The sequence below is a fragment of the Eschrichtius robustus genome, chromosome 21 (assembly GCF_028021215.1).
Source record: "Eschrichtius robustus isolate mEscRob2 chromosome 21, mEscRob2.pri, whole genome shotgun sequence".
NCBI lineage: Eukaryota > Metazoa > Chordata > Mammalia > Artiodactyla > Eschrichtiidae > Eschrichtius > Eschrichtius robustus.
The window spans coordinates 5,706,387-5,728,147 of NC_090844.1; the positions used below are offsets into that span (position 1 = coordinate 5,706,387).

General features: G+C 36.4%; 1 protein-coding gene across 4 annotated transcripts in view; it reads right to left on the reverse strand.

Annotated features, from left to right (window-relative positions):
- Positions 1–21,761, reverse strand: part of WDR17 (WD repeat domain 17) — a 95,292-nt gene that overhangs the window by 8,367 nt on the left and 65,164 nt on the right. For 3 of the 4 annotated variants that reach the window (XM_068532121.1, XM_068532123.1, XM_068532124.1), the window contains 13 exons: positions 20,850–21,014; positions 19,193–19,395; positions 17,964–18,113; positions 17,746–17,876; positions 16,652–16,777; positions 15,470–15,625; positions 12,673–12,737; positions 9,893–10,025; positions 9,328–9,419; positions 7,927–8,026; positions 6,950–7,089; positions 4,654–4,674; positions 2,904–3,015 (listed from right to left, as the gene is read on the reverse strand). In XM_068532121.1, coding sequence (XP_068388222.1) covers positions 2,904–3,015; positions 4,654–4,674; positions 6,950–7,089; positions 7,927–8,026; positions 9,328–9,419; positions 9,893–10,025; positions 12,673–12,737; positions 15,470–15,625; positions 16,652–16,777; positions 17,746–17,876; positions 17,964–18,113; positions 19,193–19,395; positions 20,850–21,014 — 1,594 coding nt within the window. The remainder of the gene's footprint in view (positions 1–2,903; positions 3,016–4,653; positions 4,675–6,949; positions 7,090–7,926; positions 8,027–9,327; positions 9,420–9,892; positions 10,026–12,672; positions 12,738–15,469; positions 15,626–16,651; positions 16,778–17,745; positions 17,877–17,963; positions 18,114–19,192; positions 19,396–20,849; positions 21,015–21,761) is intronic. The other variant, XM_068532122.1, reaches the window with a different exon arrangement.

The following is a 21,761-nucleotide window of genomic DNA, read 5'->3' on the forward strand; positions in this document are numbered from 1 at the left end:
CCGAAATGCCACAAAGTGGAGATTTGAGCCTATGAAATTGCATTACCGTAAAATGAAAAGCAACACTCCCCGTCTTTTCAAATAATGTTTTTTTCTGTTAAAACTGAGAGTCTACTCCTCCCTCATGTAAGTTTTTCTGCTTCCATAACGTAGACAGGAATTAAGTTATAAATTAATAACTTAATAACTCAAATCAATACTTTAACTTATAATTAAGTTATAAATTAATTTTAGATAAAACTCTGACATGTTCATGATATTTGCAGTTTAGGTGTTAAAGTTTGTTGGTTTGTTTCTAAGCAACACAGGCACAGTTTACTGCTGTCTTACTGGTCTTTGGCAACCACTGAGACGGAGCTTCCGCTGCAAAACATATTTTGTGCTGTGACCGCAGAGGATGTGGTTCATCCACAGTTGGGTCACCCGTCTCCTCTGCTTTGAGATTTGTCACTCTAGTTCCTTCTCACTAGTTTTTACATCCCCTTAAGTTACTAAGATGGTTTATTCAATTTGTTTTGTTTTTTTTTTTAGAGTTTTTCCTTTTTATTTATTTTTTTAATTTTTTTTAATAGCTACTTTATTTATTTATTTATTTATTTATTATTTTTGGCCGTGTTGGGTCTTCGGTTCGTGCGAGGGCTTTCTCTAGTTGCGGCAAGCGGGGACCGCTCTTCATCGCGGTGCGCGGGCCTTTCACTATCGCTGCCCCTCCCGTTGCGGGGCACAGGCTCCAGACGCGCAGGCTCAGTAGTTGTGGCTCACGGGCCCAGTTGCTCCGCGGCATGTGGGATCTTCCCAGACCAGGGCTCGAACCCGTGTCCCCTGCATTAGCAGGCAGACTCTCGACCACTGCGCCACCAGGGAAGCCCCAATTTGTTTATTAATGCGTTTATTCCACAGCTTCATATTTTCCGTTGTTTAAAATGTAAGTAAACTGAATATTTTAGAGCCCTCAAACTCTCTCCAAAAAATTACAACAAACTAAACTAAAAGAGCTCTCATGTACGTGACATTTCATATTGTTTCCTCATCTTTATTCACTGAATGCCAGTTATTTACTGAGCAACTACTATGTGCTAGGAACTGTGCCTGGTTAGAAAGAGAAAAGTTTCTTCACTTTGCTATATTCTCTGAGAGTAGAGGGAATTAACAAATGGTTCCCACTGAAATTTCATTCTGACACAGAATATGATAAGAAGAGTAGGTTGATCATTCCTGTAATTCTTATTCTATCTTAAAATTCTAAAAGCTATATAACTTAATATTTAAATATAATTTTTAGGGGAGTTCCCTGGTGGCCTAGTGGTTAGGATTCTGGGCTTTCACTACCGTGACCCGGGTTCAGTCCCTGGTTGGTGAGCTGAGATCCCGCAAGTCACATGGCGCAGCCAAAATATGTATATATATATGTATTTATGATTTTTAGTCTTACTTGTGGAATTCTCCAGAGTTATTAACACCTTTACACGCATACTAACTAGTCTTTCTAAAGAGTTATTAATGAAGTCTGCCAGAGAGTCCAATTATACCCTTTCAGGATGTGTGCTGAAAAGACCAGGTGAATACTGTGTTTGTCCCCTCATTAATAGTTGTGTAAACATAGACAAGGATTTAGCCTCTCTTAGCCTCCGTACTAACACCGCACCTCTGGCCTCAGAGAATATGTCAGTGTACGCTGAAACACTACGCAGTAAATGTAAAGGATAATTGAAAAAAATCCACTCCTGCCTCCTTCCGTATGCATTTTAATTTCAACTTAAAAATAACTTTTGTCATGTTTATAAAGCAAAGCACAGCTCATTTAAAAAGTGATTCACAGAGCAAAGTGTATAAAGAAGTTAAAATCACCTGTAATCTCACAACCCATTGGTAACTTTCAACATTTATCCTTTCACAAGTATTTTCCCTGATACCATAAACATACACAGTCTCACACACACACACACACACTCACTCACACACACTTTTGGTCTATCTGTATTAACAAAATACTCAGTTAGTATCCCTTGTTGAATGAACAGGGCCACTTACCCACTGCAGGGAAAATCAAGGTTCATATAAGAAAACTCTGTTATTTTGAGAGTTTAAGATGAGAAAATGTTTTATTTATATCATCTTTTTCTTAAAAGAACTGTACTGTGCTATAAATAAAATAAATATGTACACAGTTGATTTTCCAAATGAAAATCATATGGTGTGTACATAGTTTTATCATCTGCTTTTTATTTACTTGTTTTATAGCCATCTACCAATGTCAATAAAAATAGAACTTCATGACCTTTTTAATGGATTAGTAGCACTGAAATATAGAAATGTACTGTAATTAATACCATCTCCCTATTGTTGAACATTTTGATTGCTTTTGTATGTAATCTTGGTATATAAATTCCTGTATTCTGTAATGGAGCATTTTTAAAAAGCACTTTAGAAAAAGCATGCCAATTTTATTATAGTTCACTAATTCTTTTAAAGTTCCTAAGCTGCCTATTTTTAAAGTTAGCATACATGTACCTTAAGATGCAAAGTGGAAAGGGCTTGGGATGGGAAGTTACAAACGTTGACGTTCTCACCCCACCGTTAACTAGTTACAAGTTCCTTACCTTCTCTGAGTTCACTTTCTTTATAAATTAGGAACAGTACCCCCTGCTTTTCAGGGTTTCATGAGAATTAAGTAACAGATAGATAACAGATAGATGTGAAAATTTAGAACAGTTCCAAACATATAGTAGAAACTCAATAAATGTTCTTCCTTATTGTTATAATTTTTGTTGTTGTCTTTATGAGAGGATTCTGACGGGACCGTATATTCATTTCTCTGCGTGCATCACTATTTGACCAAACCTAAAGCTAATTAAATCACAGCACTGCATTCCAAACTAGAATACTTAATATAGTCAGCATACCTTCTCATGAAGATCATCTATCTCTTCGATACACCCCGGGTAGAAAGCACAGAGTTTTACTAACTGTAGTTCACTATCAGGAGTCATTAGGAGAAGATCAACTGCCAAATTCCTATGCACATAACAAAAGGGGAAACTTCAATGAGGAAAAAAAAGCCTAAAAATAACATTTTAGAACTATTTCAAAGGAAGAAGACTCATTACACCTCCCTTGCTTTTCTATTTACATAAAGAGTACTAATTTCCTACTTAGTTATGAAACTCCTCTAAATGTAGATTACAGAAACCAAAGGGCATGAAGAAAAAACGTATTATGAAATTCCTAAATACTGAGCCTTTATATATTTACAATTAATTTTGTTATTATGGAATAATTCTCTAACCAAACTAAGTAGTATTAGACATGTTCTTTGGAGCGAATTATAAGGCAGACTCTGTGAAAGCTAATTCTCATCAACTTTTGCTACACTTGCCAACAACGGACAACTGTATTTTCCAGCTCACTAAAACGAATGGATATTTAGATATTTTAAGTTTAGATGTATGTTAAACTTTAGGTAGAAATCAAAGATAGAAATGCAGTTTTCCGATTTGCTTTCTAAAGATTTAATCAATGGAATAAATCATTTCGAAATCAGACATTTAAAAAATGTGTGGACTTTCACAGCTTTACATGAAAATATTTTGTATAAAATCATTTTTAAAAGTCACGAGGTGAGGGGGTTTTGGTTTCACGCCTCATAAGTGAGAAATCACTAATTTTTAATGGCTTACGATATTATTATTCAATTTTCAAGAAAATGATAGACATTCAGCATGACTTCAGAATAGACAGTATTCCAGATGTGAAGTTACAAAGGCTGTTCTGCGGACTCGGAGTAAAGCCTCCTCCGCCTTCTTTGTGCGCAGCCTTCAGCAAAATCTAAATTGCTCATTCAAGTGAATAAATTATTTTAGAAAATATTAGGGAGATGTTTCATCAGAATACAGTGAGTAAAGAACAGGAATAGGGATCATTTGTATGTGTCAAATTCTCTATCATCATTGGGCAAGTAAATCTTTGAGTGTTTTTACAGGTTCCAAATTAGACTAATTCATCTGTTCTTGATAAAAAGTATGACTTTATGTTTTATGATACTAACATTTAATAGCCGTTTTTCATAATGTCCATGAGAATATAGAAATTATCATGTGCTTTTACAGTGTTTAAAAAAGCTGTGCTAAAATTCTACTTTAACTTCTATGAACTACAGACAAAAGTCTGACTTTCTTATCCTAGAATCATATCCTGATACAGAGAAATTTACAGCAGTTCTAGCTAATTTTATTTACTTTTTAGGCTAATTCACTATTTATTGAAAATTCAGTATGCCAGTAGGGGAAAATGTGTGTATATATTTCTATATACTGATATAGACCAGTGAAATGATCCAAACTCTTAAATTTCCCTATAGAACAGGCATTTTAATTTGCTTAGTTAATTATTGTTTTATTGTAGAAAGCCACAGTTCATGTTTTACACAGGTTTAAAGTATAAAATCATGAGTGATTTTGTACCTAGGTTATAGGAACTGTTCTCATTACTTTGTAGTTAGGTTTTATATAAACTATATAAATGAATTGGCATTCTGCAAAGCAATGAAGCAAAAACAGTTAATGATCATTTCTTAGTAAAGAGTTGGTATTCTAAAAATAAAATAAAATAATATGTGAATTTTTAATTGAACATTTTAATAAAACTAGATAATACCTGTATCCGGTGGATGGAAAGCTAAAAAGAAAATAAATTTGAATACCATGAATAGGCAATGACAACCAAGAAAAAGCAAACTTTTACCAGTAACTGTAAAAAACACGAAATGTTCTCGGTTTATAAAATTACATTAGGATTAGATTTCACCTGGAAAAAAGCCAGATCCATGTATTTCAGCGTCTGAACTTTATCCTGGTTTCTGGTACACAAATCTATGGCTATATAAAGAAAGGATTCTTGGAGGGAGTTAAAAGGAAGGAGGAGTTTGTTTTATATTAAAAGCAATAAGACATACAGTCAGGTGGAAGATTTCGAAACCTCTTTAGAATTTAATATCCATGTTTTGCTACTTTTTACCGTTTTTTTTAAAAAAAGTAATCACATTGTATTTGAATTAGACGATGACTTCTAGCACAGCGTCAGTCACTTTTGTGGGTAAGTAGTGTGAGTTAGACCTCATGCTTTCGGTTGGGTCTGAGCCAACTACCATAGTTCTTGAGAGATGGAACTGGGTCCTCTCGAGGGACGGTCTGCGTTAGGTACACTTAAGTCTGAGACTGATGGTGGGGCATCACTCCATTCTGATGGGGGAGGGAGCTCTTACATCACTGTAAGATATGGGTAAAAATTAGAATAACTCTGAGATTCCCGAATCTCTCTGAAGCCCCCAGATCCAACAGGAAAGGAGACCGGGAAGCACTGCTCTTTTTCTGACTCAGCCCTGGAAGAGGAGGTGGTGTAGTGTGATAGCTGTCACAGACTGAATGTTTGTGTCCCCCAAAAGTCCTATGTTGACATCTAACCCCCAGTGGGATGGTATTAGGAGGTGGGGTCTTTGGGAGGTTATAGGGTCATGAGGGAAGAGCCGCGATGGATGGGATTTAGTACCCCGATAAAAGGGGTCACAGGGAGCTCCCTCACCCCTTCCACCACCTAAGCACAGCAAAAACGCAGCCCGTTACGAACCAGGAAGCCAGCTCTCATCAGACACCAAATCTGCCAGTTTATCTTGAACTTCTCACTCTCCACAACCATGAAAAATAAATTTCTCCTGTTTATCAGTCACCCAGTCTGTAGCATTTTGTTCCAGCAGCCCCAGCTGACTAAGACAGTAGCTAAGAGTGCAAACCCTGGAGCCAGTTTATGTAGCTTTGAGTCCTGGCATTTCAATTTGCTTAGTTGAGTTAATTATTGTTTTATTGTAGAAAGCCACAGTTCATGTTTTACACAGGTTTAAAGTATAAAATCATGAGTGATTTTGTACCTAGGTTATAGGAACTGTTCTCATTACTTTGTAGTTAGGTTTTATATAAACTATATAAATGAATTGGCATTCTGCAAAGCAATAAAGCAAAAACAGTTAATGATCATTTCTTAGTAAAGAGTTGGTATTCTAAAAATACCATTGTTGGTATTCTAAAAATCTCCATTTACGGAGACCAGAGGCGAATCAACATCTACTGCGTAGTTCTGAGTGAACTGCTGCATGTAAGCGCTTACAACGGTGCATGGCGCACAGTGAGTGGTACGCAAGTGTTAGTTAGCGGTGATGACGATTCTCATCTGTAGTGTTCAACAGTGGCGTCTGAATAGCTCCATCGTAAGAGCGGGGGCCTGTGTGCAGGGAATGTACAGTGGGGAGAGGTGAAAGCCCTCATAAACAAGCTCATGTAGAAACTTCCCAAAGGTCTACGTGTTCTGGGGAAAGAGAAGACAGAGGTCTAAAATCATCTTTATTCAACAAACATGTGAGTGACAGTGCCATCTCCTCCCTCTACGATGAAGGACTGTCTGCCCTGAGACGTGAGGGAGAATTGCTGTGAGCTGGAGCTCCAGGTCCCCCAGGGACTCTCCCGGGTCTGCCTCTTAGAGCACAGCCCAAGTTTGTTCCAAGTGTCCGGCTACACCATCTTTATTATTGCTCTCCATTAGAAAGGTGACTTTATTTTCTAAACCTCAAACTAAGACTCAAGATCTGACAAGAATGAGTGTAGACATGCAGAATTTAAAAAGTGGGAATGCGTGGTCCTGATAATCTTAAGAAGTGCACATTTACTGTCTCATGGTGCTTTATGTGCTTGAAATATTACACGTTACAACTGGGCTGCTTTAGAATAAGTGATGGCAGACTTCGCTACATAGCCATGGTAGTTCTCACTCTTAATTTGTGCTCACATCTTATCTTTATCTAAAAGGGAGCTCGTATATTCTCCCAACACACACCTTATCAAGAGCAACTTACAACATTCAAAAAATGTTTCCATCACTATTCTTTGACTGTAGAAATGCTCACCACGTTGGAATCATCATGCACTTTCTCGCCAGCAGCTCGAGCGCATAGTGGGTTGCGGGTCCTGCCAGCTCTCCAAGCACCGTGCCCACACAGACTGCCAACTCCAGCTCGTTTCCGCGAATCAGGTACGCCATAGCCAGCTTGCTCAATGAGAAAAGAATTCCTTCAGTTTCATAGATGTTGGGTAGGATCATCATTCCCCTACTTCATCTCATAACGCAGATAAAGTTGTATTAACCTATAATTGATTATTCTTATAAAAACTGAGTGTTAACATTTGTCTACAGTACTTATGTAAGGGCAACTACAGTTTTCAGATGGAAAAGCTGATAAAGGGACACAGAGCACATTTTATAAGGTCAGAATTTAAGAGTTTCGAACCTTTGCTCACATTTTTGTGATTAATTAATAACAGTCTCTCTGCAGTATCCTCAACATGTCCTTCAGTCTCTCTATCAGAAAAAAAGTAAATTCTTAAAATCTTCCTCGATACTGTACAATGACTATCAATTATCCCTTAAGGCCAATATAGCTAAGGATACGTGCAAAATAGAACCCACATCTTTACTTAGTGGTTTCCTGTTACACTAGAGGCTCAAATGAAAAATACCTCAAAAACATAACTTGTGAAGAATATACTAAAGTATGTATAAAAATAACTGCTTTCAAAAGTCAGGTATTCTGAGTCCAAGTCCGGTGATTCTTCCCTTTACCACACTACTGCTTCTTATATATGATGAAATACTTAAAGTAAGGTTGTTACAAATATGTCTCTTGTAATAAAAATAAATAAATAGGGAAATAAAAAGATCTCATAGTCTGTAGAGTTTATCTGTGTTTATTGGGCATGTAATCGCTCAGACTTGGAAAGCATGCAAAAACCAGATCTTACATAGAAAGTCACCGCATTATTCCCTCTCAAACATCATGACATATCTTAAGAGCTTTTCATTCACATGAGCCAATTTGAAATGTACCTCGATATTATCCACAGCGAGGTGGCAACACGCGGCTAGGACTGCCCGGCCGTCCTGAAAATACCATTCCGCCAGCTCTCTGCAGACTTCCTGCAGGAGTCTAGGAAGAAAAAGTGTACGTACTGGATATAAAAACAAGGACGTCATCATAAAAGTGAACTGATGCCTTTTTATAACAAGCTGCTTAAGGGATCAAACAAGATTTAATTTTATATCCTTGGTTTAGGTAGAAAGCCTGATTTGGGGGGAAAATCAGGAAAGCAGTCTTTCTTAGCAGATGAGCTGATAGGCTACCTGCTCTCCCCTGCAATTTTTCTTCTTTTCAGAAGAAAAGCCAAATTTTCAGAATTTCCCATCCTACATCGAATAATTTATGCCTCAGCTATAAGGGGCAGTTAACCTTAGAAGAATTACAGGTTGAACAGAAACTTTTCAAGATTTAGGTGGTGACTGAAACAGGGGTGGTGTAATCTTTAGATCTTTAAAATGCCAAGTTTAGAAATGGCAGAGAATAACAGCAAAAAACCAGGAAGGAATACGTTAGTCCCAACACATTATTTGCCTAACATTTTGTGATCATTTTTACTTGTTAAGTGTCCTAAAAGTTTAAATATCCTATTTCCTAGGGCAATGATAGGAGCTAAGAGAAGACGCAGAGGAAGGTAGATTACTAGATTTGAAAAAGGTCAAAAGGCTGGAGAATCCTAATTTCCATTTCTTTTAAAAACGTAAGTATTTGGATTTCATTTTTTTTTTAATTTTTAAAAAAATCTGTATTGGAGTACAGTTGGTTTACAATGTTGTGTTACTTTCTGCTGTACAGCAAAGTGAATCAATTACACATATACATATATTCACTCTTTTTTAGATTCTTTTCCCATAGAGGTTATTACAGAGTATTGAGTAGAGTTCCCTGTGCTATACAGCAGGTCTTTATTAGTTATCTATTTTATATATAGTAGTGTGTCTATGTCAAGAGGCCTAGATGTTTTTCCAGGTGCTAATACCAGGGTCATGGATTTTGAGCGATGGCAGGGAGACGTTATCCACACTGAGTCTAGGGTGAAACATTAATAAACGGCACATCTTACTTTTACTGCCTCTCCTCCCCAGCAGGTTTGATCAGATTTTAGGGATTTAGGTGCTTTATATGCAATTTCTGTACTGAAATGCAGTTTGCTTTTCTGGAAGCTACATAAGACGTGCGGCGGCTGTGTCTGTGTGCCTGACATTTCCCTCCTCGTCTAGGGACGCATGCTGTGGTGAGAAATGCAGTTGAGGACATGAGACAGACGAGTCCTCTGCGTGCCAAGAAGGATGAACTGCCTGGCTCGCAAAAGCTCCTCAAGGGAAACCAGCCACAAAAAAATATTGATCCCCAACAAAGAACGAATCGCTCACTCGTTAAAGTCTTCCTTGTAGATATCATCAGAATAAGAAGATCCTTTAGGTGTCGAAACATGGAAGGTTTGCATATTTCCCTCACAAGCAGCCTGGAATTTAATGCAATCTTTAGTTAATCTGTAGCTAACTGTTGATAATGGACCAATTTCAGAATATTCTTTTGAACAAAGTATATTTAAATGATGTTTGAAATTTATACTACGATTTGGAGATACCCTTAGAATTTAAAAAACAAAACAAAACAAAACCCAAAAAACTAACCCATGAACTCTGTTGTATCAACATGAAGCTTCAAGTGAATGGTTACTAGAGTTGTTCAAGTGTATACAACGTTCAGCAGCGTAGAAAAGGCCAGAGTTCAGAGATGCTTGCATGTTTAAAGATCTAAAATAGGTTCAGTGTGGCCAGAGCAAAGAGAGGGTGACCGAAATGTCCAAGAAAGAAGGTCGGGAGGTGGGCAGAAGCCAAGCCATCTACAACTCTGTCCATCACGTGAACATGCCCTTCCCCCTCCCACACGCCCCTCCCAGTGTGTCCAGCCCGTGTCGTTACGTGTTTGTACCTGGGCAACAAGCAGAGCTTCTTTAAGCTGACCTCTTGACATAAAAAAATGTACTAATTTTTTCACATCGCCAACGGCTATGCAGTATGGAATGACATCATCCTTATCTTCCTGGATTAACTGATCAGCCCTCCTAATAAAATAACAACAAAGTTTTTTTTATATGACATAGTAATTTCAAGGTTCTCAGTTTGACTGAGATTCTCTGAAGTATCTAAAATTTGCATCAGAATCCACAAAGACTTAGATTTATAATCATATCACATAAGGAGGACAAAAGTTTTCTGAAATAGTAAACACTGTTAGTACTTGTTTTCCCTTAGGAAACTACAGATTTTCATATTTTAAATGCACTGGACATTTCAGGTCTTAAAATTAACGTAGCTTGGCTATTAAAATAAGGAATATATCTTTCTGATAAGTTGTTACCTAGATATGTGTGATGGGACATCTATTCTCAATTGGATTAATGCATATGTGGGTGTCTACTTCACTAAAGACAGAGAATTTTAAGTGTTTTAGTGAGCACAGCAATGATTGGTGAGCCTCTAAATGCAAGTAGCCTAAGAATCATTAAAAAGGATAATTCAAGAAAATTTTATTTCAGTTACTTATATTTAACAAACATGAAATTTATTTCTGTTTTTATTTTTTCCCTACTCACTGTCATAACCGGCTATGTTTTTGCTGTGCTCATATGCTGGAAAGGGTTAAGGAGCTTTGCCCCAAGCAGGGTAGCTTAAAGAAAAATAATGTTCCCAATATGTGAGAGGGGAGCGGGGGCCTGATCTTGGAGATTATGAAGGATATACATGTGTCTGTCTCTGTCTCTCCGCATCCATCACTGTCTGTCTGTCTGTCTGTCTCTGTCTCTCTTTTCCTGTTTTAAGTCCCCATTACTTTCTCAATGACCAACCTCATTAATTCCGCTCTTAACGTTTAATCTCAGTTTTACTGAAAACTAATCTGGTATATTTAATTTATGCTGGTACCTGCATTAAACTCCATTTCAATTGCCAACTTTTGGGTGGGTGCAGTAGACACTTTTTTATTTAATAATAAAACAACAATTTTATTATTGTTTGCCTAGATCACTGTTAACAGTCTCCAGTTCATGGGTCATTGGAGTTTTCCCTAACAACCAGGCTTTTACCATCTGACCCTGATTTCCCTGTTATAGCTGTTTAGAAGCAATATTCTCTTCCTGGGCATTTAGAAGTAGGGCTGAGAGACTGCCGATCAATCTTTCTGAATGGCTGGATCCATAAAACATGAACTTAGGAGTTGCAGGGAGATGATTTTCTGGCCACCATGTGAACTAAGGAGCAGAGAAAATCAGGTGCTGGTTTTCAAAGATAAATGAAAAAGACTGTTGTTTCTTAGGTTGAAACAAAATTGTTTTGTGAAATAAATACCCTCTGCTAACCTGACTTTATTAAGGTTTCAGTGGGAGCAATGACATTTACAATTGTGTAGTAATTGTACACACAATAGAAGATACATGAACTTAGAATTACTTTGGATTCTTAGAGCTTAGTCTAAGGAGCCTGCAGTCTGAGGGCTGGAGCTAGCTATTGCTTAACTTACTTGGGGAGAGTAGGTGCTAGGGAATGGTCCACTTTCCCACGGCTAATGCGTTAATCCTTCTGTATTTCATGCTTAGTCTCTGATTGATTTTATTGGTACGTGTGAGTTACAGTTGAATTTTTTTCTAAACCATGTCCCATGAAACGAAAACCAAACTTTTCATTTTTAATGCCAGAAGCAAAGTAATTACTCATTAAATAGTCCTCTACGGTAACTTGCACGTAGTGAGTGCTAAATATTTGTGGAACGAATGAATAGAACAGAACAGAGAACAGTCTATGTTTCCCCCTCAAAAGATACGTGGTGGAAGCCCTAATCCACAGTACCTGTGAATGTGACTTCATTTGGAAATAGAGTCTTTGCTGATATAATTAAGTTAAGATGGGGTTGTACTGGATTAGGGTAAACTCTAAATCTGATGTGACTGGTATCCTTATTAAAAAGGGGAAATTTGGACCCAGAGACGCACGGGGGATAATGCCATGTGAAGACTAGGCAGAGCCTGCAGTGCCAAGGGCTGTCGGTAACCACCAGAAGCCAGGGGGACAGCACGGACCTGATTCCTTCTCAGAACCTCCAGCAGGAAGCAACACTGTTGACAACTTGATAGCCGTGAGAGAATACATTTCTGTTGTTCTAAGCACTCAGTTTGTGGTCCTTTCCTATGGCAGCCCTAGGAAACCAATACACCTCAGAAGAAATCTTGTTTGTTTATTACATTCTAGAACAAGGACATCTGGTTAACCTTGTTCAGTGGTAAAACTCTTCTTCATCATCAGAACTACCTTGTACACAGGCAGAGGACACGGCAGGAATTAGTGTCCACAGAGAGAATTTCTGAGATTATTTACAGAATGACTATTTCACGAACTTCTGGTAACCTTCAAAAAAACCTTACCACTTATATTTCAATAGCAATACATTAATCAGTGAGTATGTTGACTGATCTGTCATTTCCTCCGTCAACATGGGGGAATTTGCCTTCCACCACTGTTCTTATCAGATGTCAGCTCAAATATAAGAATGACTTACAACTGATTCGTTTAATTTACTGTATCAGGAGATATAAAATTCAATTATCATTTAAAACAACATAAAAGCAAAAAATCTCAAAGGATACTAGCATATTTATATATTGCTTCTATTTTAACAAAATGTAAAACATCTGTTTGGACACAGACTCTCTGCCTCACCTCTGCATCAACTTCTTCCAGTATTTCACAGACACCCCTGGAGCAATTGACAAGGCTTTGTCCCACTAGAACAGGAGAAAAGAAGAGCAGAAACATACCCATTTTGATTGTACGGGCTAACTCTTAACAGACTTTTTAAAAAATGAACTCATATTTATAACACAAGTTTTTATTAAGAGTGTTTGGATTTCCAGGGATATTTTTTGTAGACTATCTCATGCATTCCCTAGAGTATAAGTATTACCATATTTTAAAATAAAATAAGATATATAAATTCCCTGATTTAGCAGGGAAAATCCCAAGCCTACAGAAAAAGAAAGAGCGGTGGAGGGAAGGGGGGGAGCAGAGAGAGAAAAAGAAAGGAGGTTGGGGGAAGGGGTAGTACATAAAGTATGTAGTTTGAAAAATATACTAACTCACCTTCCCACACAACACCAGAGTAATCTGGTCTATGGTATTCTATGTTCTATTTTCAAAGTCATATATACACTGAAATTTTTATTTCACTGTTACTTATATTTAACAAACACGGCATTTATTTCTATTTTAATTTTTTCCCTACTCATTGTCATAAATTTTATTTATTGTCATCTCTCCCTTTATAATTGATATTCCTGTCTTCATATTTTAAAAATTAGACTACTACTAAAAGAAGCTCACTGTTCAATTAAGGCTGATTGTGACTGTTGTTTGAAGACACAGATTTCACTGAATTCAAAGTCTAGAAGGGAACTGAGGAGAAAATATTCTGAAATATCACTACATAAATCAAAACTTCATTTTAATTAAGGCTCTCCAAGACAGGCAAGTTCTACTGCAAATAAAGCTAGAAAATTGGTAATTAGCCTGAAAATAATAGGTTAAATTTTCAATAGGGAATTTTTAACACTACATTATTTATAATCATGTTTTTTGGGGATATTCTTCTTTATTATAGTAGGGATGAATGGAAGAAAGAAATTGAAATGTAGATTAAATTAACTTTAAAATCACCAAGCTCTTTCAATAAAAACATGTGTTGCAAGTGAAAAGAATAAATGTTTTCCTAATCTCATACTATCAATTTTACAGAAATAGAAGCTATTTGTAAGGCAGTGATCATGAACAATTATAAGGACACCTATATTTCTAAAGGGTTGTAAGCACAGTTCTTTGGATCATTAAGTCCACTGATGAAACTGCACAACAACAAAATTATTAGCTACATAAGTAAATGCCTGATTAAATTATCTTGAATTAAATTGGAATTAAATATAGTTTAAAATTATATACACCTAAATATATAACTCAGAAAGATAAAGAATTACACTGTTCTACCAAATTTATTTATTCTTTTTCTCCTTCATTTTTGATATTCTTTCTAGAAGTGCCCTGTTAAAGAAGTTACTTTTAAGTCATACCTTTATTTCTTCATAAGAAAAATTTCACACTGCTCCTAAGTTAAATATTTTTTTAGTTTGCAGTTCCTTTTAAATAACATTTTTAAATGATACACTTTATTATTTTAGATCAAGCAGTAATTCATTGTTTGTCTCTAATGTATGGGGAAATACAAAGGGGAGCTAAATTTAATTTTGATACAGTTTAATGTAATGTTACTGCTTAGTTTTACTTCATATTATTTATAAGTATTCTTTTTTTTAAGTTATTTTTTTTAATAGATCTTGATTGGAGTATAATTGCTTCACAATACTGTGTTAGTTTCTGTTGTACAACAAAGTGAATCAGCCATCTGCATACATATATATCCCCATATCCTCTCCCTCTTGAGTCTCCCTCCCACCCCTCTAGGTGGTCACAAAGCTGAACTCCCTGTGCTCTGCGGCTGCTTCCCACTAGCTATTTTACATTTGGCAGTGTATATACATCAATGCCACTCTCACTTCGCCCCAGCTTCCACATCCCACCCCCGTGTCCTCAAGTCCATCTTCTATGTCTATGTCTTTATTCTTGCCCTGCCACTAGGTTTGTCAATGCCATTTTTCTTTTAGAGTCCTAATATCATGCTTTGTAATTATAAACTTAATTAACCAAGAGCTTTTCAGAAATTATCAACCATGGAATGAGTCCATGTCAATCTAATCTTTTATTTTTCATGGGTAGGAGAATTTCTGTTGACCTAAAAGTACACATGCAAAAAAATGCAAAGCTCACTAAATCTTCCCAAACTGAATACACTCATGTAACCAGCTCCCAGATCAAGGAACAGAAGTCCCTCCTCTCTTTTGCTCTATTTCAGTCACCACCCAGCTCCCAAAGGAAACCAACATCCTGAATTTTAATAGAATGGATTCATCCAAGCCTTTTTGGAAAACTCTGTTTTGTTGACTCAGTGCTCTCTAAAGATCACGATGTGCCTTCACCAGCTGACCCTCAGAGGGGGTCAGTGTGGGCCTGACAAATAGTATTCGCAAGGGGAATTCACGGGGAGCAGATTAGCCAACATAGATTTTCTTAGGAATCAAAGACTAGAGTCGAGGACAGTGGTTCTTACAGGTTAGCTTGTTGGGAAGAGAAGCTGGAGGGCTTCGAAAAGCACCCGTCATTGGGCTCCATCCCCCGAGTTCCTGATTCTGTAGGTTTGGGTGGGAAATGCATGTCTAAGGAGTTCCAAGGCATGTTGATACTGCTAGCCGGGATCTCACTTGGATAACTACTGCTCTGAGGTAGACCCCTGGTATCAGATTGGCAGAGAACCAACCAGGCCTGGAAGAAGATAAGCTTGATACTTAGTATCTAACTGAGACTTGGAACACTGTGTGAGACTCCTTGGTTTTGCTTTAATAGCACGTTTTACCTCTCCAAGTTCGACCATCAGCTCACAGTATCTCCGAATCTGTCCTAATCGCAAGTGTATTTCAGCAGCTTCCTTCAGTCTTTCCTCTTTAGTAGGGACACCAATACCACCACCAAATTTAGACATCTTGACTGTGGTTAGTTCTTGGGCTTCAGACTGGTTAAGAAGAAAATGAAATTTTCTAAATTTTGTTATGCAACAGTTAGTGATAACAGATGATTATAAAAACATTATACGGATACATATTTTATAAGCATATAGCACTGGAAATTAAATATTTTTTTAAATCAATGCTTTTTATCTATAAAATATAATACCTCTTTAAACACAATATTTTGGTGTGGTGAAGAGTAGGGCTTGGATATGCCTGGTGTGGGTGGGAAGAGGCTAAATCCCATTTTCCTTAAAACTCACCGGAAGTCCAGAGGCCAAAAGGTAGTGAGTGATAAAGTGGTATATAACTGGTGAAAAAATATTATAATAAATAAATAAAGAACTAAAAATAAAAACTAAAAATTATTCTAATTGGTTTCTATACTATCAATAGGTAACTGTTATAGTCATTAGGTGTTCAGTTTGTGATTTAAAAGGGTACTTCTTTATGAAAATAGCTGCTTCCTATCACCATCAAATCCACATCCCTGGCAGGATTCTCTCCATGGTCTAACAATTCAATAGTCACCCATTGATACTTCATTGCAAATATAAGAGCTTTTTCTTCTTTCTGGTCCCAGGACTAGTTTATTGTTGGAACTGCATATCACTTCATGTATAAGGTGACTAGTAGTTTTGTACTGAAATTCATTAAGGGATAAAATATGATCAGTTTTAGTAAAATATATCCCAGAATACAGCCTAGTAGGACTCTGAGACAAAAATCAGAGTAGCCCATACATACAATCATCTGGTAACAGTGTAAAGGTAAAGCATTTCAAGGGCTTTCCAGGTGACCTCTGAAGAATTTCACGAGATTCAACCTATGAAAACCATGGCTGCCTTAATCTGTTCCCAAAATAATTGATACTCTCGTGATCAGTTTTTACTGAAGGTTTATGTCCTCAGTGTTCTCTTACTTCAGTCTACCAACTCTAATTATATATGCAAAAAATAATTTTCGTATTTTAATAGTGAAAAGGCACAAATTTTTTGTTTGAGTACATCACATCTGCATACTTTACTTACTGTTCGGAATGTAATCAGATGTTTCAAATGCATTATTCCTTTACAGTAGTTCTGAGGAAGTAAGCTATCATCTTGCCCTTTTATCACAGCAACTAAGTCCCATAAATTGTCACTGCCACCCGGAGGCTAAAAAGTTGATACAGAACATCCAAAGATATAATAGTGAATTAAAAACCCCACAGCATTTTGCACCTTTAAAAATATAATGTAGGCATATCTAACTTGAAAAATTAACAGGATAATAATTATACTCTGTCTTATTTATTGTTTCTGGTTTCCATTTGCTTTTTTTGTTAGGCCCTCTGAGATCCTTGTTGGATTAATGCATGCACCCAAATTGTCTATTGAGTACCAGAGGGGAAAAGCTTTATTGGTTGCAAAAGATCCTTGAATCACCCACGGTCCCAGCAAATAGCCTCTATACATACAAATGTGCGTGTATAAGCGTGTGTGGTATAATATGAAAATTTTGGATATTTTCAAAGGTATATAGTAGAAACTGTTATAATTTATAAAATAACACTAAATTTAAAATCATTTAAGGTCAGTGGCAAACTTTTTTGATTACATATTTTGTTAGCTCAGAAATAATCTCAGCTATCTATTATCATGTGGAAGATCACGAATAGTTCTTGAGGTGAAAAGGGTCTTCAAAACAAAACACGCAGCTCTGAAGTGCCAGTAATAATTAAGAAGGAAAAGTTGATTTATTGCCAATAATAAAAGATAGTAATATCAAGGCGAGGGCCAGAATAGAAGGTAAGGAAGCATGCTATAAACGCAGACAAATGAAGACCACACAGCAGCAGCTGACAAGTTAGGAGGTAGATCGGTAGCTGAAGTGCCCTAAAGGCTGTCAGAAATGCTACTGATTAGTCAATGATCGATTTTATCAGTGTTAGTAGGGTGGAAACAGCAAATTGCCTTCTTCTGTCTCTTTTTTTAATGTCTCATTGCCCTCACAACTTATGGACCATTTGCTTTCTTACACTGGGATGGCACATGTAAATATGTGATCACTTAATGACAAAAAGTTGTCATGATTCACTTTGGCTAAAGGGGAAATTTTCACATTTAATTCCTATAACACTTACTGATAAACATTCTGAAAACCATCTTAGTTTTTTCACACGAGGGTTACCACTTAGTTTCTCTATCTCCTGTTTGATATCTCTTGACACTTTGCCACACAGCAGAGGGGGCATGCCTTGTTCTACAGCACAATCTGGAGAAGAGACACAACTCAGTGAGAAAAGAGCGCTTATAGAATCGTATTTAGAAAGAAGATCTAATACAGGCAGAGTTTCCATACCAGTGTTCCCGATAATTTCTTCCCAGGATCTATCTGCCAGAATATTTATTTGTAAAGGAGTGATTAACGGCGTTAATGACCAGAGTCTCACTGTAGAGTCCCGGGAGCACGAGGCCATAGTGAAGGGGCGACGTGGGTGGCATGTTAAACCTGATGGAAGAAATAAAGCCATTTACTAAAGGAAGCACTGAAAAATATGTTTTATTGATGTGTACCTCCTAACCCTTCCACAGAACTGAAGTTGTGGAGAAGTGTTTTAAATAACATTTCTGTCTTGGCTGAAAACAATACAAGGATGTAAAAAAATGTATTTAGCATCTTCTGTAGATATGAATACAGAGTTGAATAATTATTAGAAAGCAGATGGTCCTGGATGAAAGTGTTGAAATTACATTTCAGTTGGGGTATCAGCAAGCTGACTGTCATACCCATGGACTACACAGTGATCCATGTATGGGTGGATGTTCTCATTACACGATAAAGAAAGACTTGAGGACCTTTCATTTTAGAATGTCCGGAAAAGGGATTCTCTCCCACACTCAGTCCCGCACTGCAGTAACTAAAAGGCCATTGGCGTAAAGCATATGGATACAATGACTAGGTCAGGGTTAACTGCTCTCAATAATCATTTTTGCATTCTTAATTTACCTATTCAACCCCATCAAGGTTTGGGTGCTACAAATGAGAGTAAAATCATGTGCAAAAGGTAAGCAATCTGATTTTCCATTCCCAACTCATTTATAGTAAAAAACTTTGTACTATATTAAGAAACAAAACATTGCCCCAGATATCCAAAAATAGAGGTAAAGGAATGGCTAACTATGTCATACCTAAGTTATTGAGGATTTCCTGTTTTACAACTTACCTTTGGGGTGATGGTAAGGTAACGGAGAAAAATCCAAGCCATACATGAGAATATGTGCAAGGGTATATGTGTGCGTGTGTGTGTGTGTGTGTGTGTGTGTGTGTGCGTGTGTGTATGTTTCTCTACAGGGATAGAGAGAAAGACACCACAGTGCTAACAAGAGTTATTTTCTGATTATTTCTGATGACATTTTCTATTATCTTCTGTGTATTCTGATATTTAAATAGTAAGCATGTATACTTTCTACTAAGATAAATGTTATTTCAAAATGAAACACTGTAAGACTTCTTCAAAAATACTGTCTTGCTCAGAAATTATAATCATTAATACAGCAAAATTTAGAAGTACATGAAAAACACTTTACCGTATACATCTGCACCATGATCGTACACGGTATCCAAACAAGTTCCTTCCCGTGTGTCCCACACTTTTATAGTGTAGTCCCAGCTGCCAGATATTAGTAGGTATGGGATCTCAGTATTCCACATTAATCCCCGCACAGGTGCCGTGTGTCCTCTAAGAATGTTTATGCATGCGTCTTGAGTATAATCCCAGATTCGAACAGAACTGAAAACAGAATATTATGTATATAATATCATCCAAGTTATAATTTATCTAGAGTATCAGCATATTCTTAATGGAACACAATGATTATTTCTTAGTATATTGAAAAAACATTTTATGTTTCAATATATGTTATGATTCTCTTCATTATAGCAAATAAAAATGAATTTTTTAACTAGGCTAGAGCCATCCTATTCCAATATTTTTTCCTTACTTTTACTGGTCATTAGCCCCCGATACTAAATATGTGATTTCGCAGTTCATGTGTTTAAAAAATTGCTTTCTTAAAATAAAATATCCAGAGCAGATAAAGCCAAAGAAAAATATGACTAACAACATGTATACAATAATTTAAGAGCACTCAATTTGTATAACATGAAAATACAGCATGTATGATGATGGGTATTATTTGAAAAATCAATTCGTATCTATGCTTTTATCAATATAGGAAACACTTCATGTTTTTGTCAGTTAAATAAGTTTCTTAGTCTGTGGAATCACTCTCAGATCAAGTACAAAATTTAAATATAAATGGGTTCATAATATTACTTGAATCTACTGATTGTGTAGAGTACAAATGTTACTGAAGGACAATTTGAACTCAAAATCAATTTAAGACCTCCAAATGCCAACTCTGCTTGGACAATTCATAATAATCTTTTAGTTAAAGATTTATATAAACCTGAAAACTATCAAAACATTAATACTCCAAAGGTTATATTACACTATTAGGAGACACACCACATATTTTATTTCTTAAGGCATATCTCTTTCTGCTATATATAAAAAGACTCCTTTCTTCTTTTTCCCCTTTATACCAGGACAGGATAATGTGGTTACTATATACTACAATTTTACTTGCACCAAGTAAGATCTTTCTTACCTAAATTTATCTCATATTCAAACAGCCCAAACTGTACCATGCAAATGTATCTTGTCTGGATATAAAATATAGACAAGATTTCAGAAACTTTCATAAACCCAGAAAAAAATGTTAAGTCACTCTCATTTCTAAAATATCTTCTTTTCATGCTAACGTATATAATCATCTTCTTTTATTCCATTCTTAATGAAAACAGAGTACAGCTGTTTTCCACATTAAATATGGGAACATTATTAAAAATAAACTCGTCTCTACATTTTACAAAGGTTTATTGTTTCAGACGTTTTTCCCTCTCCCAACAGATTTGTTAACTTTGTTCCTGATAAGAGAGAAATAAGCATCTACTGCAAGTACAATAAATAAGGAAATAGAAATCATGAATAAGATGCTAAGTATGGAAAGATTTAATTTACTTGTAGTTGGATGCAATTAGATACTTGTTAACTGCCTACTTGTTAAGTACATATTTAAAATAGTTCCACATACACGTTGGATCATATAAATAAGTACATTTCTAGAAAATTACAAGCTTATGATTTTTAGGACTAGAAAATTAGAATCCAAAAATACATACCCATCATCAGAGCCGCTGCAAAGAATTCCCTCCCTCAGAGGAGACCACCTAACATGGAACACTTTCTCTGTATGCCCACTAAACACTTTCAGTGGCTGGTCGGAACTGGTGGTCACATAATAGACACGAACATTTTTGTCTTCACAGCCAGTGGCTATCATGTCTCTGAAATATCACCCACGGCACATTAAAAAATAAAAAGTTTGATATTATTTGTTACTGATAGTTTTTAAATGCACACACTTCTAACTTCTAAAACGAGAATATTTTGCTCCCTTAATGAAGTTACACTAAAAACTTACATAAGTAAAAACATCATTTACAGCAACTGCTCTAGTACAGAAAGAGTTTCTCAATGTTCCCTTTCAATCAGTTGTGTTTTTATTTTATTTATGGGAGATAATGGTACAGTTATTTCTATACATTCTTTTTCCAGATGTCCAGATTCATAACTTTAGTATTTCTCAGACCTTTATATTTTGCAACTATTGGGTCTTAAGAAGGGTCCTGAATGGTCAGTGATTGAGATTTGCTTAATTGCTGGTAGGCACGTTATTAGTAACTACATGCCCTGACCGTTGGTAAATTTTGTTGTGGTAGGGATATAAATAGCAATGTTTCCCCCAGAAGTGTGCTTGGAAAGCTCCCCGCAGAACCAGGGTCGTTTCATCTGACAGTAAGTCACATTCCTGGTTTTCCAATTCTCTTTGGTGAGATGCTTAACGGTTTGATCCAACAGAATCCTCTGGGAATATAATATGTGGATCTGATCTTTTAATGATCTTGGCTCATTATCTCTAAGAGAGTGAGATAGCTAAGCAACTATTTGCACCCTAGCTGTCATGCCTGGAATACTGTTCCCAACGGAATTCGAGTACCAGGCAGACCTGTGGCATCAGGTACCAGCCAGAA